General features: G+C 36.4%; 2 protein-coding genes across 5 annotated transcripts in view; one reads left to right on the top strand and one right to left on the bottom strand.

Moving 5' to 3' along the window:
• The window catches only part of LOC146484509 (uncharacterized), a 278821-nt gene that overhangs the window by 198586 nt on the left and 57718 nt on the right, over positions 1-22517 (top strand). The window lies entirely within an intron of this gene.
• Positions 83-22517, bottom strand: part of LOC146484520 (uncharacterized) — a 47138-nt gene continuing 24703 nt past the window's right edge. For 3 of the 4 annotated variants that reach the window (XM_085104590.1, XM_085104588.1, XM_085104591.1), the window contains exons 5-25: positions 21032-21131; positions 20095-20188; positions 19282-19379; positions 18056-18192; positions 17038-17291; positions 16030-16209; positions 15162-15266; positions 14463-14504; positions 14254-14349; positions 13736-13786; positions 13269-13361; positions 12260-12316; positions 11804-11914; positions 11074-11226; positions 10408-10548; positions 9848-9964; positions 9500-9586; positions 8509-8554; positions 8149-8261; positions 6174-7966; positions 83-143 (exon numbers count right to left, since the gene is read on the bottom strand). In XM_085104590.1, coding sequence (XP_084960716.1) covers positions 131-143; positions 6174-7966; positions 8149-8261; positions 8509-8554; positions 9500-9586; positions 9848-9964; positions 10408-10548; positions 11074-11226; positions 11804-11914; positions 12260-12316; positions 13269-13361; positions 13736-13786; positions 14254-14349; positions 14463-14504; positions 15162-15266; positions 16030-16209; positions 17038-17291; positions 18056-18192; positions 19282-19379; positions 20095-20142 — 3735 coding nt within the window. In that variant the 5' untranslated portion in view covers positions 20143-20188; positions 21032-21131 and the 3' untranslated portion in view covers positions 83-130. Of the gene's footprint in view, positions 144-1751; positions 1796-6173; positions 7967-8148; positions 8262-8508; positions 8555-9499; positions 9587-9847; positions 9965-10407; positions 10549-11073; positions 11227-11803; positions 11915-12259; positions 12317-13268; positions 13362-13735; positions 13787-14253; positions 14350-14462; positions 14505-15161; positions 15267-16029; positions 16210-17037; positions 17292-18055; positions 18193-19281; positions 19380-20094; positions 20189-21031; positions 21132-22517 lie in introns of all 4 variants that reach the window. The other variant, XM_085104589.1, reaches the window with a different exon arrangement.

Below are 22517 nucleotides of genomic sequence, written 5' to 3' on the forward strand. Positions count from 1 at the left end.
CTAAAACAATTTCAACGCGTCTGGGTGAACAGATTGAAAAAGATTAACAGATCTCAAGGAAAATAAAAGATACAATTTTCTAAAAAAAACATTCTAGAAATTCTCAACATTCAATCCATTGCAGTGACCTTTATACATACTCCCTGAAAAATAAAAAGAACAAAGGAAAACACGATTAATATCACATACTGTAAATAAATATCAAATTCTACCTCCTCTTGTCATTTTTTATCCTACCCTCCAGCGCACTGTATGGCTCACAGGCCATACATTTCTTTGTAAAAATCATAAAATTCAAACTTCTAGATTTTCCTCTGAAATTACAGCAGAAATCTTCGAAATGTCACACTTTCACGAAACTACTTCATTTATGAACTCGTTTCTTTTCGTTTAATTCTGTGATTAAAAATGTGACGCTAATTGCAAGTTGTGCTATTGGAGGCTTTCTGTTCTGGCTTGTATACCTAATATTTGAGATTGCCTAAATGTAAGATCCATCGAGTGTATAATATCCCGCAAGTACAATCAAAAGGATGGTATGAAAGCAAAATGATTATGCATTCGACAGATCTTAGGAGAGAAGGGATTTAATCTAAGTAATCTACCAATGAGCTTCTCAAACTCATTAATAATTCCTGACGAGAAAACAAAGGGAAGCCCTAACATGAAGGAGGTTTGGAAATGTGATCTTAATTTTCACAAAATTTGGTAAACTTTTGCTTTGATTTTCTCCAAGAATTATTGATAGTTTGAGAGGCTATATCAAACACTCAAAAGAGTGTTTCATCTAATTTCCAAATGCCTCGAAGTTCTGGGTGTTTGGAAATTGCATGAAATACTCTTCCTCGTGTGTATAATACATTACATAAAATCATGCTTCCATTATGTGACAAAAATTCGCCACAGTCACCTTTTTGCGTGTCATGTAATCTTTCCTCCCCAACAACTACGTCAATTGCCCATCATTTCAGCAGATGTCTCATTGGGAAGGAAAGATTGTGTGACATGCCAAAAAGCATCTGCAAGAGAGGCTACCTCTGCATATGCAAGCAAAAATTGATTGGAAAAAAAAAAACAGATTGAGTTAAAAACAGTGGTTAAATTTACGTGAGAAATTTATGCTTGAAAAGTCAGTTGTTCCCACACAAAAGAAATATTATTACTAATATTATTTTGGCAGTAAGGTCGTCCCCAAAGAGTTCACTGGATAAGGATTTTGAAAGAACACAAACAATGACACATTTGAGTGAAGAAGACAGGTAACACACATTTCTACCTCTATCATGTCAGGTTAATTTGTTAAAAATTATTTGTAGAATCTTCTAAAGTAAATTCCCTAATTATTATTATTATCAGTATGAATATATTATTAAAATATTATTATCAATTTATTATTATTATCATCATTAATACTAAAAAACCTCTTAATGATAAATATAATATTATTATAAATTAATTATAATATAGCACACGTTAATCAAATTAGTTTTATTTAGTAACTGTTCAACCAAGTAGGTATTATATTAAATAACCACTGATTAACTAGCTTTGCTGTTTGCTGCGGCTGCTTGGTTTCATACTGCAGCAAAAGCTACTGCTTCACTCTCATTAGAAGGCATATCGCTTGCTTATCCATTTCATATTAAAAATGCATTTGCCGCGGGAAGCCTGGCTTTGTTTTAAGTTTCTTTCACACACAAAAAAGATAAAGTACAAGCTTGTAAACTGCTTGTATTCACACACTCAAATACCTGCGTCTGTATGCTTCGACGAATTTCAGGGTTAGCACTTGTACCTAGAACATAACATGGCTTTTTAGATTGTCCAGATCATGTATAACTGTGCATTTTGACTGTGCCAGTGTTACCTGTGAGTACCACTATGAAAAACAAAAGAGGTAAAACAGAACTGGATTTCAATTTGAGGTGACTGTTATCATGCGATTACAATTTTGAATGCAGTTGGTAAAAATGAAGTTTTTGACTGTTAAATGGACTGAAAATCTCAGCTGCATCTCATCAAACAAAATTTCAAAGACCTTCTCAATTGATGTCGTATGATATGCCTTTGTACACAAGGCATGTTAATACATGACTGCATTGTTCAAGTTGAAATTCATTCATGTTTTTAAATTTAACTTCTCCACCAAATAAATTGGGGAGGGGGCGGAGGGAACTCCACATAGTCAGCTCCAGGGAGGCTCCACCTGATAGAGGTGCTAGTTTCACCCACTTAGGAAAGGAAAAGGGTGGCAAAATTTAACATGTTAGGCCACATTTGATTGACTATAGCCTGGATAAGACTAAATGGAATGTCCTCTAAATTTCTCATTTATGGTTACTTTGGGAAGATGTATCTGCAAAAGTTTGCTTGCATACAATACTAAAGACCCATTTTGTATTTTGGATGTTCAAAAACCCCCTTATGATGGAGTTTTAGTTATGATTGTCTGTATTCTTATTACAGAATACAAACAATCCAGTGCACCCTTCATACTTTAAAGGGTTAAAAAAGTGTACTTTGAGATGAAAGGGTAGCCATTAAATCCAGTCAATAGAAAAAGCTGCAAAACTAAATGAAATTTCTTGCAGAAATTGTTGGACTGCCGAACCAACAAAGTAAAAGACATTCTTTTGTTTTTGGCTTATTGTTGGGATGAAAGAAATGGGTATGATTTTTGTATTATTTACATGAAAGGGGTCTGATCTGGTCAAACATTATCAGTTATATGAAGGGTGAGGGGTTGAACCTCTGGGCAGAGCCTCCCTGCACGCCCTCCCCTCCCACCCCACTTCCCCCTCCCCCTCCCCCTTCCCCATAAGAAACCTCACAGAGGCACCTGAGCAAAATAAGAACCACATGATAAGAATAATCACCTCAACTTCAAATCTCAGAAAACCATTTCACCTCTCTTATGATTTTCATGGTAAAGGTGCGTGTGATAAATTGCAACACTCAGAATTGCCACTGCGTCAAAGCTGGAGGCTTCAAATCAACGCAATGAGAAATGGCCAACACTTCAAATTTCAATAAAATCAGTCTTATTGTTACAGGGTGATCAGAATAGTGCTACATTTGGACAGTAAGATACAAACTATGTGCTTAGTGTGAAATGCACTCTACTTAAGTGCTTGAATGGAAACATAAAAAGGCAAAATTACAGGATTCTTTCTGCCAACCTCACGATGCATGCAGTGATTTATTTTAATTTCAATTTAATGCTGTTGACATTTAGAAAAATTTTAGGGAATCAAACAGATTGAATGTCACAAGAACTTTAGAGTGTTTAACTTTCAAGCAGTAAGTTTAAAATAACAACAATTTGATTGATTAGTTTGAAGGTTTAAGCATGGCACTGAAACATATTAGTTCAATCTTTTTCACTTTTAATCATTCTCCACCATTGTTTTAACTTTGATCAATGGCACATGTAAGTTAGTAAAGCTGCACAAGGAAGAGAATTTGATGAAGGTAAATTTAAAGCAGTCAGTTATACAAGATGGTGATAGGTCAGAATGACATGAAATGAAAATACAAAAGCCACCACTACTTAACTGTCATCAATTATTATGATCTTGGAGATGGCAAGATTGTTGAGGAAAAGACTTCATTGCCAGGCCAAACATGAATCATTTCATGACTCAAGACACAGTGTTACAACATCACCTCAATTCAAACAGTAATCAACATTGTAAAAAAGCAAACTTGAAGTTTATTGTTATATGTTAATCATTAAATACAAAAATTTATCCAAAAACGTTTACTGTGGGGACAAAGTGTTTCTCTATAATAAAATTAATTATGTTACAATATTAAAAAAACGAATGGTTATGTCTTCAGTAAAGAATTACTTTTTACAACTTGTTTTCATAAAACGTTAGTGGTAACAACTGTACAGATTATTAATTCTCAGATTACTTAAACAGAAAGACAGTTCAATAAATTAGGATTTAGTACTATTTTATACCCAAAACATTAAATATTATTGATTGATTAATAACAAAATAATAAATAATTAGTGTCAGTTGTATTAAATTGACTGTTACACAAAAGATGTTAATAAGATGCAACCAAATACCGGTTTTTGTCAATGTTAGCAAAAAAATTTAAACGCGTTAATAATGTACGAATTAAGTTTCAACAAAGAAAATCATTTCTACCCTCTCTTCCTATTTAAGATAGAGTGGAATCTTGATTATTCAAACCCTTGATTTCCTGAAACTCCCAATTCTTTAAACCAAAAATTTGGATTTGCTTTGGTAAGATTTTACCTCCAATTTTTGGAACTTCCAATTTTTTGAACCAAATTCAGTTTCTCTAGGAGGTTTGAAAAATCGCCATTTCACTGTATATCAAACCTTTGATAAAGTCTTTCATCAGGATATCTCGCACCTTCAATTTTGTCCGAAAAATTCTCAATGCTGGATATCTGATGAAACACACTTTCTGGATTAATTCATTGCCTTAAGTTGTTACATATTTAACTCCCGATCAATTTTCTTTACTTCAGAATAAAAAAAAAAAAAACAGAAACAGTTGTCAAACAAATGCCTGTTAGGTGGTAACTTTAAAGTTCATTAGCCTTACTTGACATTTCATGGCACAGATAATATTTACACAGATAGAGTGTTAATAAATTTCATCACTTTTTCATATTTCGCCATTACAAATTGGTTTCATTAAGTAACACAGTTAAGGAAGCAAACAGATTTATCACTCAAACACACCAAGACAAAAATGACCATGACTTAAAGTGTCACTTAAACACAAATAATGGAGTTGAGACAAAGGTGAAGTGTGAATGTCTAGTGTAATAAAGTGAGTGCATGGCGGTGCACTAGCCACTCAGTTCAAACATTGTTTTGCAAGTTTTGATACGCTCTCTATTACCAAAATCGATATTCTCATCACTGTCTTCTACATAAAATATATAATTTTACCTTAAGAGAGACTTTGGGAGAAACAACAAGAATTCTTAAAAATGTTTTCCCCATAATAGTCAATTTAAATTGTGAGTCATTTAAAATCTTGCCGTTGAGTCAGCACATGAAACTGTAACAAGGAAAAGTCAGACTTGGCAACTCTTAGGAGATTAAGCCCTGTTTTTAAGCATCACAGTTGGCTGGCAGTGGAATGCCATGTCAACCAATTTTGTTTGGCAGATTTGAATTAGTTAAGGCAAGTTGCAGGTAAGCTTACTGCACAACACTGCAGCAACTGTTCCTCTTGGTAAGGTGCAAGAGAGGTAGAGTGTGTAAACGGGCTTAAACTGCCTAATGGAGTTCATTTTGAGAAAATAAAGAGCTGATTTTAGAAAATCATAAATTCTGAAAGTAAATGAGTCAAACATTACCCTACTCTTTCCCCCATCACAGAGTATTTACATAAAAGCCATCTAAACTTATTCAATGTTTGAACTGGTTGGCAGTGTAATTGTTTGTGATTTCTAATTTGCAGTAACTTGAAATGAGGTAGAAGTTAGAATGTTTGGTAACAAATCAGAAAAATTAATATTATTAAGAGGAACATGACTGTAAGCAATATTAAAATGTACAGAAGGGACAGACGAAATTTCAACAAATTCTAAAACCTCTATTGTAAATTAAAGTGATTATATTAGTATAACATGCATCTACATTAAGATGTAAGTATATTTCAGTGCAAGTGTAAATAAGGAATGCAGAGATCTGGCCACCACCAAACGAAGGAGGAAATACTACAAAAGAACCTTTCAAGCATTCAAAAGCTCAATGCGTAAGATTGCATTTCACATTACTGTCAATCATAAAAGGGGTGACAATAACCATGCCAACCTCAAACAAGAAACAGAAAATGGATTGAAGGCTACTAATTAACTAAAATCATGCATATGACCCTTTGGACTCCACTTATTGAATTTTTTTGATTCCCCCGGGGATTGGTTTCTTTGGTGGTTGACAGTAGAGTAAAATGCAGTCCTCGGTAGAGTTCTGAACTTCTGATAAGGTTTGAAATCAGGGAAGGCCAAATGAAAAATGATTACACGGTGTTTCAGGTACATAATTTCAGTTTGCAGTACTACCTGCTCTGATCAAAGATTAAAATTACAAAACTGCTCAAATTTCAGGAGTTTGGAACTGCCCAGATCATGCTACAAGATAGTAAATTTGTCTGTGCAACAAAACATTACTTACGAGGATTCCAGCATTAATGACTCCTTAAAGAAATGTCTGGAGGCCCTTTTGGGATCAATATTAGGACCAGATGCAATTCCATCTTTCATTTCGGTACGGCTTGACTTTCTTCTAAGTCTGCTGAATCTCGACTTTTTTTCTTCTTTTTTATTTTCGTTTTTATCGTGAGGCGATGCAGCTTCCTCATCAGTTGATGGACTTAGTGGGCTTAATGGCTCCAAGGCCTTGGATTGAAGCTCATCCCTTTTGTTGTCCTTTTCTTTCCTGCTGCTAGTCAAGTCTCTTCCAATGCTTAAAAGATCCGATAGAGACATGCTCTTTTTTCGGGAACCTAAAAATGAGGGACTAGCTCCCAGTGAAGACCTCTCTTTCTTGTCCCGAGTCTCTATCAAATCCAAACCAACAGGATAGTGTGATTTATCAGGCTTCACTGGAGATCGTGGAAATGACTCGGAAGATCGATTGGTTATTTTCCCTAATTTGCAGCCACGTTCTAGACTGCTAGAAGGTGACCCTTCACCAGTTGAAGCATTGGACGCTTGTGATGCATCCCGAATTTTCTGTAATATTCCGCTGATGTCCTGATCATCTTTATTAGGCCCTCTTACTGAAACCTTAGGTTTGGTTTTCCGGGACACAACTGGTGAAGTTCTCCGCGGTAAGGATATTCGTTTCCGTGGTTGCTCTGGTTGAGTAATGGCTGACTGGATTTTATGCTGTGCAATAAGGTGTGATTTAATATGTGGAGTTTGTTTTACAGGTTCATTGCCTTTCATTGTTGTTTCAAGTGAGTCCGATAAGCTCTGCAATGCTTGAAACCCTGGTGTTTGGCCCAACTGCGGGACAGGAAGATTTTCTTCTGACTCTACAGTGAGAGAGGCATCTTCTTCAGACCCGTTGAGAGATTTCTCGTCAAGTTCTTGATCTGGTTCACTGTGTTCATGCTCATAATCATCCACAGGGGAGGAAATTGTTTCATCAGGAGAAGGTGAAAGCTGATAAGTGTCTTGGTCAGATAAAGATTCACATTGTTCTGAGTTAGATTGTTGATCTGGGGATTGTGGTTCAGTTCTAGTGTCAGTTTCAAGTGGTTCTGGTGGAGGAAGGGATGGAAAGTCAATAGAAAACTTTTGAGACGATGGAGATGGCATATCTGGATCACCAGCAGAGTTGTGTAAAGATGCAGAAGATGATGAAACTGAACCGTCTTCCTCCTCTTCTCTTCTTTTCATGATAATCCCCTCTCTCAGACTCAACACTTGCCCAGGCGTAGGCCCTTGAGGAGCTGAGGAGGATCGTGATAAAGAACTAGAATCAACTGCACGTGGCCGTTCCTTCAGTGGTGCAGAGGACGACCGCGAGATCTTTCCAAGTGATTCTGATCTCAGCATAGCCATTGCTCCTTCTTGGGGTTCCTCTTCTGGTGGTGGAATGCGATCTGTTTGCAACTGCGGCTGCTGCTGCACCAACTCTTCTTTCTCCTCAGCCTCAACATCTTTTCCCTTGTTCTCTGATGATTGCGAACTGCTAGCCGTTTGAACAGAGTCTGAACGTGTGCGGGGATTCAAAGTCATTAAAGCTATACCCGACTCTTCATCTGAGTCAGAGTCCAGCGAGGCATCATCAATAATTGATGATGCTGAAGATCTACGACGCTTGTCGCGTGGAAATGCTGGAGATTGACCACCAGGTGTAACCAGAAACGAAGGACTCACAAGGTCAGTGTCCATTGCACCCTGCATCTGCATCATGTTTGAAGGGCCTTGTCCCAGTTTGGCTATCATGAACAGTTTCTGAAACACGCAAAGAAATCACATCAGAAAGACAAAGTAGATTTTTCAAGTCAACCAACTGAAAAAAAGTTCAAAGATTCCATGTAATCAGCTAATAAAACCTTGGTGTTGCTGTTGTTACTGACAAACATTGCTTGTCAAAATACAGCCACCTCTCATTGCTCAAACTCAGTTTTTCATACCTGAGCCTTTTTTATTGCCTCTATCCACAGCATCTGATCAGCAACAGTTCCCTGGAGAGCAAATGCTTGAACTGCTATGTTATATTCATTAACATAAATGAGCAGAAAGGTTCCTGAAAACAAACACAGAAATATGTTAATCTAGTAAGCTTCCAAAATGTCTCTTCCACCTTTGTGTAATATGACTTAAAAAGGGCAGGGAGAGTGAGAGTGACACCATGGCGCTTTCAAGCAAGTCAAGTAATTTTCAACACTGCTAGATAACCACTGAGAAATAAAATGCAGCTGACAAACAATTCAAATGATATTCCCACTGACTCCAGTTTTATTTATCAAAATGTGAAAAAAGGTGAAATTTACCTTGATCCTTTGAATTGCTCAGAGAAAGCTTGTCAACTTGCAGAGGCTAACAACAAAGTATATGGTGCTAATTAATAATCATGTACAACAGAACAGAACGTGTACCATGTACTGCACATCAGAAAACCGTATTAAAAGGAACTCATCATAGACAGAGACAGAGAGGTGCTAGAATAGGGTGATAAATGTGATCACTGGGTAAGAAGTGTCTTCATAACTGTTGTAACGGCACCCGCGTGCCTTAGTTTGTTTCCTAGTATTTTTAGATATTTTGCCTATTGTAACCGCAACACGTCACAAGGATTTTCCGCTAGTGGTCACGTGTCCTTAGCTTTTATACCGTGAAAATGTGTCTAATTTTCCATAAGGCTCACAAAAATTCGACGGGAACCACGGGATCAACTATTGCTGTTTAACTCAGAACCTACTACAGCGTTCGCCCCAACACGTCCTACCACACAGGATTGCTGTAAGAGTTGGCACAATAAACCTCTCAGCCTTGTGGAACCTGTGGGTCATTTAGTTTTCTTTGACTTTCACGGATCTCTCCGACAACGGAGCTGACGCCGCTACAACTGTTATCATTAATTTTTTGGAAAGTTCTGTTTTCAGGTGTCCACACAAAAACAGCATTTCAAAAATCTCCACTTCAAAGGGTGTTTTTGCAAAGGTGCATTTTTGGTGACTACTTTCCATAGATATAAGTAAACAGAAGGCCAATTTGTAAACTAAGAAAAGATTGTGTTTTCAAACAAACACAGCGATGTATAGACAGGGCCTTAACAGCCACAGATTCATGATTAAACTGAAATGAAAATGTTTATAATCCTGCAGGGAAAAGTTAAAATCTGTTACTCCATACTGTGGCATGACTTTGACAAATCAGAGTATTATTTAACACAGCCCAAGTGTAGCCTAGCTGGAAGTTAAGTCATGCTTAACAGGTAAACATTTCAAGCCCTTGAGAATGGAACCAACCAAACAAACTCACCGGTTTAATAACTTTAAACTTATCTCCTCCTTTCTTTGCTTTGGTGATCAGAAGTAAATCAGTGAAAAGAAAGACGTAAACATCCATCTAACATGAATAGAAACAAAAGGAATTAGTTATTTTCCATTCATGAAAACAGCTTTAACTCTAATCTTATTCAAATTTTGTGACTGGTTTTCCCATTTTTCTGGACAATTCTGAAAGCTTTGTACAGTTTTCCTCCCTCTACAACTAAAATTAATTCCAAATTGCCTGATTATTGAAATGCTGAATGAAAACCACCTAAAGGCAAAACATTTGTATGACATAAAAGCAAAGGAGGTGATAAACACATGAAGGTATTATTACCTTCCCCTGCTTTTCAAGGAGTCTTAGTGGACCCTCGTGAATGACGCTGCGATGTTCATCATTTGTCAATCCAGGCATAGGCCTCATTAGGTCATATGAACTGTAATCTTGGAGGATCTGTAGTGAAAAGAAAGAAACCTTAGAGCCCACACAATCAGTCCTGTTCTGTTTGGTATAGAAATTATTAATACTTAAATTCCCATGAAAGACCAACTCACAAACAAAGTGTCCATCACTGACAAATGACACCATCCACCACTATATATCACTTCAAGCTTTACTTCATTAATTTTTACATTTCAGACTTTAAATTAAAAGATTCAGATGCTAGAAACACATTCTACAGTTCAATAAAAAGCACCCACCAAAGTACAGTAACTGCTCACTGGTTTTCATTTGAATGGTCACACTTGAGTATTTCATCAAAAAACTCAAAAGATAGAGTCACATTTAATGGCTGAACGTTATGCCCAGTGAACGTACAGTGCAGCCATGTTTGAGGTGTCAACATGGGTTACAGTGTGAGGGGACAAGGATGATACAAATTATATCATGCTTACCTTGTCCATCTCCTCATTCACGGCCTCAACTACATTGTAGTTGTTCTGGATTCTGTCTGCTGTGGCCTTCAGTTTCTCCAACTCATGTCGCACTCGCATGGCTCCATTGACTTTACTCACAAATGCTTCTACTCTGTCACGCTGATAGACAAATAAAAACAAAATAATTATAGCCATGAGATCTGAATACTACATTAAAAATAATGACTTTCAGGGCTGCAATACTAATATTATTAATAATATTATGTGATACTATTGTCCTCAAAGGACATGCCTTCAACTTACATGTTTCTGCCACTCTCTGGTAAGTAAAACAGTACTCACGGTGGACTCTTATTAAATTTCCAATACCAGTCAGTGGATTGAGATATTTGTGCAAGCATTATGACTGCCCCTAGTTTGGTTTTCATTGGAGACGGCAAATTTTTGTTGGCCATAGTCCAATGACCCTCACTGCCTGCAGCTCTGAAACCACACTTCCCTGTGTTTAGATAGTACCTTAGTACCATAGTTCACAACAACTTCAATATTAATGAATGATGATAATATTAACAATAACTTATCTGCAGCTCTGGTAATGCCTTATTTGCTGTTTTGATAGAGTACAACAGTTGATTACTTCTGATAAAATTACATTTTCCACTTGATCAAATAAGTTCTACTAACCATTCTTGCCAGATGTCCCTTCACATCATCATCAAGTGTTTTGTTGTAAATTGCTTTCAAAAGTAGAGGATATTTTGTAACTCTCTGCATGGGTTTCACTAGAAAATCACTCAACTTAAGTCGGCCAGTGCAATATGGATGCTCCTCACACCACTAAACAGAAGCACCAAAAAACTGTTATTATACAAACATGGATGTTATCTATAGATTCAAAATGATTATCGAGAGTTCTTTGTGAATGTTATCAATGAAGATTTCTGGTGTTATTTATAAAGTATATAACCATTTAACCCCTAATATCAAAGAACAAATTCTCCTATCTTGCCCCAATACTTTTCTTATAAAAGTTCTGGGGAGAAGTTATTAACCTACCAAAAAAAAGTCACCTTGGGTGACCATATCCTTAATTCTTGTGACCTTGGGGGGTTGAATAAGCATTGATATTAAAAGGAGTTATTTGATGCTCTCACTGCTAAGGCTTAAAGGGTTAATCAGGGTAACATTTACAATTTGCTACATTTCAAAACATGGTAAACCAGACTACCTGAGTAAATACCCTTGCATTAATTACAACAAAAAGTTAAGTCAAACTTAAGTCAAATGAAGTCAAACAAAAGAAAAGCACTCCAGGCACTGCATTTTATCCCCATCACAATAAAGATTGGCCCCGAAAGCCCCAGGGTAAGTACTACCGACAAAGAAAGTATAACAAAAAATTCCAGTTACTTACTGAGATATACATCCTGAAATCTTCACTTTCGATTAGTTTTTCCTTAAAGTACTTCAGACAGTTGGCTTCTTCCATGCAGTATGTGATATATGGGTCAAACTGACTGTCGAACTAAAAGGAAAAATAGTAATATTACTTTCTCACTACTAAAAATCACGAAAACAAGGAGAGTCTATTTTGATCATGGTATTGACACACTTTGAATGTCATTAAAATCCTTTAGTTGTACTAGTCCAGTACAATATTCTGCTTCATAAGACAACTTAATACTTTGCTTAACAGCTTGCCTCCTACGCAAATCATCACAAAAGTTTCCTACAATCAAACTCTGCTTGAATGTTAAACAAATGGGCTATAAACCTTCAATCAGCCCTGTTTCCAGTGAAGTGATAACCAAAAAGCTTTCCAAGAGGCACCTCATGCAAGCAATGCAGTCAGGTTTAGCTCTAAACTTACCATGTTGAATCCACTTTCTATGTCTAATGGATTGAGAGGATCCTTAGTTTGTCTTGCCTGTAGAGGTAAGAAGAATGAAGTATTTTTAAATATTTCTAAATTTCAATCTTATTATCTATTGATTATTATAAATTATTATTGTTTTATTATTATAGTTCCATTGTAAAATCTACAAAATTCAGCCGTGAGGCTGTGAAGTGATTTAACAAACTATCTATCTATCTGTAGAAGAAAGAACACAGACACATTTAAACAGAAATCATCTCTGTTTAAAATGTAAGTGTGTTTGAGAAACCCACACCGGCCAACTGTTCGACAAGAGTAGGGGTCATTACTGCCGCTCATGAATGGGGCTGAGTAGCAACTCTTGTGGTGTGATGCTCTTTAAGCAAAAAGTAGAACAAGCAATGCAAACCATGCCCCTGGCTGCAAAACAATAGCAACTGCTACATTAGCAATGAAAGAGCTAATTCATTCATATACAAGTGAACTGTAAGCACCTTTATATGCTGATCTCACTCCTAAATGCATTTGAATTAAGGACGGTGCCTACTATTGTTACTGCGCATATGTTCTGCGCATCTCGAGATACTCGGGTTTCCTATGGGACAGGGATATTTTTGCACGGTTTAAAACTATACGGAGAAAATAGAACTTAGCAAATCCTTTTGGTATCTCGAAAGAAAATTGGGGGTAACCATGCATTTTTCAGAGATAATTAAGCTTCAATTTAGGAAAAAATCCCATACATTGCTTTACATTTTGACGCTTTTTAGAGATATTATTGCTTAATTATCTCTGAAAAATGGGTGGTTACCCCCAATTTTCTTTTTGGATTTCAGTAGCCCTTGCTGAGATTGGCTTTTCCCGCATAGTTGTAAACCGCCCAAAAATACTTCGGTATTAGTAGGCACCGTCCTTAATACTGTTATGATAATGCCTTGGCAAAAAAGACTCAGGTTAGGGCCTACAGGCAAAAGCTTAATCATGATCAAGCAAAGTAACTCACATTTTCAACAACCTTGCTGAGGTTAGCCATCCAAAATGCCAAGTTAATGGTATAGATGTGCTCTATATTACAAAACAGCTTAGAATCTTCAATCTGTAAAAAAAAAAAAAAGGAAATTACTATTAATCAACTGTTAAGTACTGCTATGAAAAATACTTTGATAATGAGAGTTTGAACAAGGACTAAGAATGAATGGGGGAGGTTGGGGTGCACTTTGCTGCGTATTTGAAGAGATCATGATTTATGCTGTATAATCAACAACTTGCTGAATACATTTCCCCTGTATTAATAACAAGCTTGGAATCTTTTATCTGTTTAAAATGTATTGTATTCTCAGAGAGTTTCATTAAACCTTTTGCCCTTTTTTTCTGACTTGAATTTCTCCCATCCATTCTTAAATCAGATATAACTGAAGCCAAATAAGCCAACAGTCTTGTTTTGGCTCAGACATTACAAAACACACTTACTTCTGCCAAAAATCCTTCATTCCGTAGATTTCTTAAGCACTGCACAAAGAGCTGTAAACAAAATAGACAAAGTCACTGATAAGTAACCATACTGAATGAAGATCACCTTACAGTGACATATAGCAGTCTTCTTTCTAAATATATTTTGCATGGGCAGAAACACAGTGGTCTTGAGGTTATGGTGTCAATCTACCTGATAATGTCATTTGGTTGCTCTTCCTGGTTTCTCAGGACAAGTAATATTTAGCAAATTTAAATCAAATTATTACTCTGCTATCGCTTCTTGGCCACCAAGGGGATTGTATGAAGTGATATTGAGTGACATCGTGTTAGGCTTCCACTGTTGTAAATGTATTTTTTGGCTATCTAAAGTGATACCGAAGAAAGTTGTCAACATATTTTGTCTCTTCAAGCGCTGGCAAATAAAATCTGGATCCAAGGAAACAGATTTAAGAGCTGGATTGATGTGCCATATGGCCAGTAAAAAGGTTTCCTTTTACTACAAATGAGATGCTGACCTTTTTAATAACATGGAGTTTGGAGATATATGTTGCCTCCGTTGTTAATAATTCCCAGATGGCTTCCTGTTGATCTTTCTGCTTTTTAGACATAGCCTGAATACCAATGACAAGAAAAATAATTTAATGACAGAACTACAAAAAAGGACAACAATACAACTCTTGTTTATACAGTAAATCAAACAGCTCAAGTGAAGATTTTTTATTACCTTAATATGAACATCATCCACAACTTCAGTCCATGAAGCTTCCTATGGAAATAAAATTACATGGTCATAAGTTAAATGAATCAAAGAGTAGAGGCTAACAATTCACACACCCAGGTTTCAATTGATTACCAGTTTGATTGCTGCCTTTTTGGATTTAAATTTAAAATTTTCAATTCAATTATCTAACTAGGAGACTCACTCATTAATTTTGGTACTCATTTTTTGGACAATCTCTCAGCTGCGGACATTATCAGCCGACATACCAGCTGCCTGAAGGGGATTATTTACTAAATATTATACCACGTTTTAAAAACATCTTTTAAAATCATTGCCAAAACTGGTTTGATTACATATTTAAATCTAATTGCAAGATGGCAGAACCATGAACCGAAAAAAAGCATCATGATCACAAATAACCACAATTACAATCACTAAAGGCTACACCATTACCACCCCAGTGTGGAACATGAAAACAGGAGGAGGTTAAAACAATTTTCAGACTACACTAAGTGTAAGCGGAGTATTTTGCATCAGTGCTTGTACATGAATGGTGAAATTCTCTTCTCCTTGTATAACTTGGTCTATTACATGTCATCAGCTTCATGGCTGAATGGCATACCTACCCCAGTAACAAATATCCAGTTAAATCTTTACTTAGTATCAAGCATGACACTGGTCACAGAACATTCATGTGCTTACAAGTTTGATCACATCTTCAATTTCATTCTTAAAGTTGCTTCCGTAGCTAGCATTCTCCTCCAAACCATAGAGTGAATAACGATCCAAGGAGTCTTTAAGAGTTCCCTGCAAAAAGGTATTGTTTGATAAGCATTCATAATTATCAAGAATTTTTTAACAAACATTGAACAAAAGTGTTGGTTATAGTTTTCTTTCTAGTAACCACCCAAAGGTTTGAACAAGTTGGTTGCCATCAGGCAATGATAACAATTACAAGAGTATTAAAGTACCAACTTGTTTTCTCTCTACAGTTCTAGGAAAAAGTGTATGTAAGATTTGAAGTAATTTTCTCCTGTTCCACCATGCCCGGCCAGTAACCATCCATAATTTGTTCATGGTCGTAAATCCCCTCCCTGCTCTGAAAAGGCTTTTTTTCTTTTTTTATCCCTTAGGAAAGATAAAACCAATCTGAATACATGCACCTACTAAACATATATTTTAAAGGTCTTTGGGGACCCAGAAAGGAGAGAGTTTGTCACTAGCTTCAGAATCTTGTTTTCACAAGAAAATGATGGTCCGTATATTGCAAGCTCAAAAGAGCAAGATCATACTTTTTATGCTTCCAATGAAGACATACACTGTGGCAGTTTGAAAGAATGAAAAGTGAGAATGTTAAAGATCACTTGATCACATCTAGACTCGACTTTGAAAGGTTACAAAATAATAATCATGATGTTCTTTGAGATCAAAGACTAGGTCAGTAATTGAAAACAACAAATGAGCCTGGGAGTTTCGGCCAATTTTTCAACCACTTCTTGCAACTGTAGGGTAATGCAAATAACAATCATGACTTTAAATATCCTTTATAACAACCAACTGACTACCATACCTTAATTGGCTTGGGTTGCTGGAATAATCCCGTCAGACGGCTGGTAGTCTTGGGTCTAGGCATTGTCCCCCCTCCACTAGGGAAAACTCCTCCAGGCAGTACTGGACTTGATGATGAAGGCTGCATGCCACCAAATTCTTTACCAAAAAGAGCCTCCATGTTTTTCTTACCCTTTTGAGTCTAATTTAAAGAAAGTCAAAAAAAGTAATAGTGAGGTCCATATCTGTAGACACCAGGGCCCGGTTGTTAGAAAGCCCATTAACATTAATCAAAGGGTAAGAGTTAATCGAGGTTTTCTGCTCGCTCGTTAAAAATTTTTTTTAACTCTAAAAGCTAGTGGTAAAGATAAGTCAATGTCAAAACGGAGGGAAAAAATATTTTTGAGAAATCTTTATTATTGTGTAATCAGGCTTTGAAGAACTGCGCTCACTTCTTAGGACCACATTGGAATACACATAGAATGGAAATATTGATCACCATCCTCGATCACTGTAGTAAATAGGGACCTTAAGATTTGACTACAAGTACATGTCCAAGATTGAGCACAAAAAACGACTTTTCAAATCTAGTTTGAGTGTAATCACTTGTCAGAAGAACCTTCTTTCTAGAGTCTACTAATCAGCTGGTCAGCATCAGAAAAGAGCAAGAGTTCTGGGGACATGGTTTGAATTTGAAAGTAACATTCACATTTAATCTTGTACTTGCAGTGAGATAGAGCGATTCCTATTTTCTGTTGCACAGTGATGAATGCAATGCTATAGTTTTCTTTAAGTTGTTTGTTGATGTGCCTGCCATATCTGCATGTGCCATAACTGGGACAGGTACGACATTTTCAGACTACAGATTAAGCAAAGCTTTTGGATTAGACTGGGCACCATTAGGCCCAGCTCATTGAGCCTTTTTGTGGTCTAATCTGGATACACTGCGTCTTGCAGTCTCCAAAATGAGTCACACACACCATGACTAGCTTTTTTTAAAGTATGCATTAAACAACCACTTATGACTCACACTCTTGTTAAATTGCTGGAATGATTTCTCCTCCTTTGCGTTCTCTTTTTCCTTCTCATCATTATCCTGTTTTTTAACAGCTACCCCCTTGTCCCCCTTGTCTTTGCTACCCTTGGTGGTAAATGAGCCTGACCGAGACATAAAAGAGGAAACCCTAGGTCGTGTTGTTACATCATCTGAAGTGCTCCTATCCTCAGAGTACGAGTCCCTAACCATATCTATGATCCTTTGATCAACCTTGATATCTTGATTAGCTGAAAAAAAAAAAAAAAAAAAAAAAAAAAAAAAAAAAAAAACAAGAAACTATTTATATGGGTGCTTAGCAGAGACAACTGACTAAAAATCTCTTTGTTAAAAGATTTCAAAAAGACAATAGCAACAAAGCAAAAAATAGCTTTGATTTGATCAGGATTGTCATTCAGCTTTGAAGGCGCGTGCTGAGCAAGCAGCCCATCATAACCAAAAAAAATGTAAGTCTCCCATTTTGTAAAGAGTGAATGCATGAAATATCATATATTTGAATTGTGAATAACATACGTAAAGAGGTAGGCGCTAAACCACTGCAGCCTCATACATGTACTGTTCAGCTTGCTGAATCTTAAATCTCCCACTTTTGTTCTCGTTATATTAAAAGCTTCCATCTACTTGCTGGGCCATATGCATCATAGCTGGCCAGCCACTAACAATAATGGCAGCCCAGGAGTGATCATTCGACAAATCAAACTTAGAAGTAAGAGCCCTGACCTGAGCCCTATAGAGTACAATAAACAGTACCACCGGAAACAAACACCCTTGAGTGAATGCCACCAACTAAAACATAAAAATCATCCTTCACAGCATGATATCCAGCATGCCAGAAATGAACTGTTCAAAACCTTTCATTTGAATGGTCACACTTCAGCATTATACTCACAAATATTGAAAATTTCAGACATTTGAGGTAGGGTTAAGTTAATGAGCTTACAAAACAATGATTTATTGACATTTACGTCTCATACAATTGATAAGTTAAGCCCACCTCTCACATGAAGAACATTTCCACCCAGCGGGAAGGTGTCAAAGGCCAATGGCAAAGGAGTATTAGAAGAATCAATAAAGACAGAATGTGTTGAAAAAGAAAAATTTTGAGCCTCAAACAGAGGTTCAATAGAATCCCTGTGAAAGGAAAATTAAAAACATGTTAAAAAGTCACTACAGCATGCATGTCAGTGGATCTGGGTGTGTGTAAATGCTCAAAGATGCACAGCAGGAAGTGCAGTAAATAGAGAACTAGTGACCTGGATGCTGCTGTGCTGCCAAAACTTACGTTGGTATCACATTCATTTTCATTCACTCACATGCACCAGGGTTGCCACTTATCAGGAAAATAAAATTCCAACTTTTAGCAAAGCATAGAAGACAAATTCTTTGCCAATGAAGTCAGTGATGAAGCCACAGACATCAATTCCTCCATAAATATCCTTTGAAACAACAATCACTACCTTTGCCAACAAGGAAACCCTTTCTTAACCCTTTCCCGCCCAAGAGTGCCATATGGCACAAGACACAATAATGAGCTCAGTATTTGGTCAATTTGTGTGAAATTTGCACAACCAAAAGATCTTGGAAAGATCTATAAATTGAAGGCATAAAATCATGCCCCCCTCCTATAAGAGTGATTTACCACCCCTCAAACTTTTGGGTTTTTTTCCTTTTGTACGTTAAGGGTCCAGTTGATATCTTACAACAAGCAATGCACTGAGAGCTGTACATTAAGCTATAGTTTAGGGGGATACCCAGTATGTACATCGAATAGGAAAATTTTCAAAGTTTTTCTTCTTTCGTTTTGGACTTTTCTCACTCTCATATGTGACCTCTTCCATCTCTGTTGGTGTGATTTATAGCACACCCCAGAAAATACCTTTTAAATGGTATATCACATGTGGTCTTCCAGTTCATAGTTAGCGATTTAGAAAATTCAGCATTTCCGTCGGGCAGGAAAGGGTTAAACCTGACTTTGAGCTAGAATTTAGCACTTTTAATAAGACCTACTTCTTGTCTACAATATTGATATTCATAAGAATTCTCTTTAGACACTTTAAAAAAGAAATCACCAGAAATCAGTGCAAGGAATTATCACTGCATGGGGCGCATAAATTGTTCACTTTGTAAAACATACAAAACAACAGTAAGTACTGTGAACAACTACAATGTTCTCTTTAGTTGACAAAATCAAAGTGAAAATATAATTAAATGTTGACTTACTTTAGAGATTTCCCATTCAATGCAGGAATCATATCAATCTGGAAGTCTCCACTGCTATGGTCATAAAACTTAATACTAATGACATCTCGGCTGGGGTCCTTAAAAAAGAGAAATACTGTATTAATAACCACCCATATCGCATGCATTTAGCTGACACTGTGCTCTGATCAGAGTTACATGGATTGTGTAGTGGTTGCATGCATTTGATGTCTTGAAATTTCCTTCAAAATTTTGACTCTACATCACTAATCAAATGTATACATTAAAATGTGAAATTAAGCCTTTGGTTGATGAGCAAATATTGAAGATTTAATTGAGTGACATGTGAGTGAACCAGATTAAAGAGAAGATACACTCCTTATGGCATGAGCCTTAACAGCTGGGACACAATTGCTGCTCACAGAATTATTTTCAAATTTGTAACATTCTAACATACATGTAGTCCACGGTAACTGCACTGCTTAATTAAAAGAAAACTTGTATAGCATCATCAAGTCTAACTTTACACCATGTGACAAAAGGTCTTTTTCCAAATCTTCAAAGTCCATAAAATGTCCATGAAAACCTCAGCAATTTATGAATCAGACAGTGACTGACTCCTTTAATATGGTCTAGATCTAAAGGAGATCATGGCCTACAGGTTACACTTGCTTAGCATAAATTCAAAGAAACAAAATACCAAGTATGTACCTGTACAAACAAATAAAACCAGGTCCTACCAACTACATGACTCAGACTTATCTCTTTACCAGCATCTGTTTATCATGCACAGACACAACTAACAAAGCAGGAATTTTGTGACTTGTCACTCACATCAGTATTGTGTCTTCTGGGGGGCTTCCGTTTGGCTGCTGCATTCATCCTAAATATGCGCTTCCCAGAGGAATAACCTCTATTCTTTTTATCCCTGTTCAAACAAAATTGATGACTAGAATTTTCATTTTGAAGACACACATCAATTTACTTTAAAATAATAAAATCAGGATTGCCAAATAAGTTGAAAGAATAAGAACATTCGAGTGGAAAACTAATTATCACAAAAAAAAAATAGCCAGTACAACTTGTCTGAGAACTACATGTTCTATAAAACTACCTTCAACTGTATCATTCCTTAACAAAATAATAAATACCAAAAATAAACATACTACATATTAGAAAATAAAAATGGTGTTTGCAATCACATTTTACAATTTCAGTCGGTCAACTGAGGAATGTCATATATATAGACAGCCAAATCTGAGATTTTAACGCCTATACATTACATACATGTAATGTTTATTACACATGTATAGTTTGTTGAAGAAAAATGCCAATACTTTGATACATCCTTAGGAGTAGAAGGAATTTTTCCAAAGCAATGCAACTTGTGTTACCAACAATTTCATTTAAGTAGGGTGCATCGAAATACCAAGGTATTTTTACATGGTTTATGAAAAAAAAAATTTAAAAATAAAAAAAAAGTTAAAAAATAAATGGTTTATGACTACTGTATCTGGGAAAAGAAGATCTTAGCAAGGGATGTTGAAATCCAAAACGAAAATTGGGAGAAACCACACCATAATTCTGAAAAGCTTTTTAATACAAAACAACATATGGAATTTGTTTCCACTCCTAGTTGCTCCAGATCTTGCCAATCTGGTTGCACTAAGCTCTACCACAGGCCACTTACACCGTATATACAGTGTGCAACTTTACTTCTTTACCTCGGCATTAAAGTAAAAATGTACCAAAGCACAGAATAAAAACTCACACTTTGTTGTTAGGCTCAGATTCAACGTCATCCTCATTTCCTGAATCTGAGCCTGCTGAATGGTTTGATGGCGTCCTAAATAATGAAGTACTTGGCCTCTCTGCATAGAAAAAATACACTTGTCATTGAGCTTTCATGAGCTCCCAGATTAGGAAACATTCATTTGGTAACATTTTGTTTCTCTTTTTTGTCTTCAAAACTTGTAATACAAGAATTGCACATAATGCATTTATGTGACCCAGAGTACATGTAGCATTAAATCTTCCTCAAACTATCAATAGTAGAGAGATTAAGAATCACATTTACGGCAAAGGGCAAACGAGATTTGCATTTATGTTTTCTTGAAATAAAGAGTACAAAGATGAGAATAGTGCAAACTAATTCTGGCCTTTGATGCTAACGCAAAACTACTCAATTTGACAGAGAAACTGAAAACAGCAAGCGGCAAATAAAGGGTAAACATGGTCACATGGTCATATCTCACATTTGCCATTTGTCATAAACGTCATTCTTAACCTCTGTAGTGATCAACAACCCCTGCATACAAAATAAACTTTTACAGAAACTGTCACCATTCTGTGTGACAATGATTGATAAAGGAATTGTTCACCTTAACACAACCATTATTTGTAATGCAGGGTCCGAAATTAACTTTTTTGGGCAGGCGCCAAGTGGCGACTGAAAATTTTTTTTCAGGCGCCACATGGAAAAATGTGGTCACCAAAAAGTGCCAATAAAATTTTTCCTTCGCAGCGAAACACAAACCAAGATTTTTGGTTGCCGGATGGAAAATTCTGGTCGCCAATTTTTCTTTTAAGAATCAGAACGAAGAGAACACGTTTGGGGCCGCAATGGCGATATATACACCTACCACTGAAAAACTACAACGAACGAATCAAATGCCGGCTATATACGCAGTTTCATAAGACTGCCAAATGTTTCAAGTCAACTTAAAACCTTCTCTTGTCTCTACCTTTTGGAGAAGAAATGTACCAGATTGAAAACTGCCGTTTGGTTCTTTGCTCTATGTTCAAAACGATCTTTCCTTTCGCGTTCTGTCAAGACGATCGACGGATCGCCATATTGCTCGCACCAGGTCACAACCGTGCAGCATTTCTCCTTGAAAAAAAAAAAAGGCGGCGAAGCTTTGCACTGCTCGAGCTGTGAAGCGTTCTGATAGATTTATAATAACAGGAAAATCGGTTTTATACTTCAAAAGCAGTGGAAAGGTAAAAAGTAAGTGACCAATTGGCGGGCGGCTTTGAATTTTATTTTTATCTATTTAGCTGAAAATCAGTTATTGTTTGTATAATGATCGTGGCATAAAATAGTTAATCGCCCGCTGGCGACCAGTTGTGAAATTCTGGTTGCCAGTGCTAAATTTTTAGTCGCATTGGCGACCAGGAAAGCGCAATTTCGGACCCTGTAATGAACATCTTAACATCCCCTATTGTCTAAATAACTGAAACAATAAAATTATTGTGAA

Source organism: Pavona decussata, unplaced genomic scaffold (assembly GCF_977016875.1).
Source record: "Pavona decussata unplaced genomic scaffold, jaPavDecu1.1 SCAFFOLD_32, whole genome shotgun sequence".
NCBI lineage: Eukaryota > Metazoa > Cnidaria > Anthozoa > Scleractinia > Agariciidae > Pavona > Pavona decussata.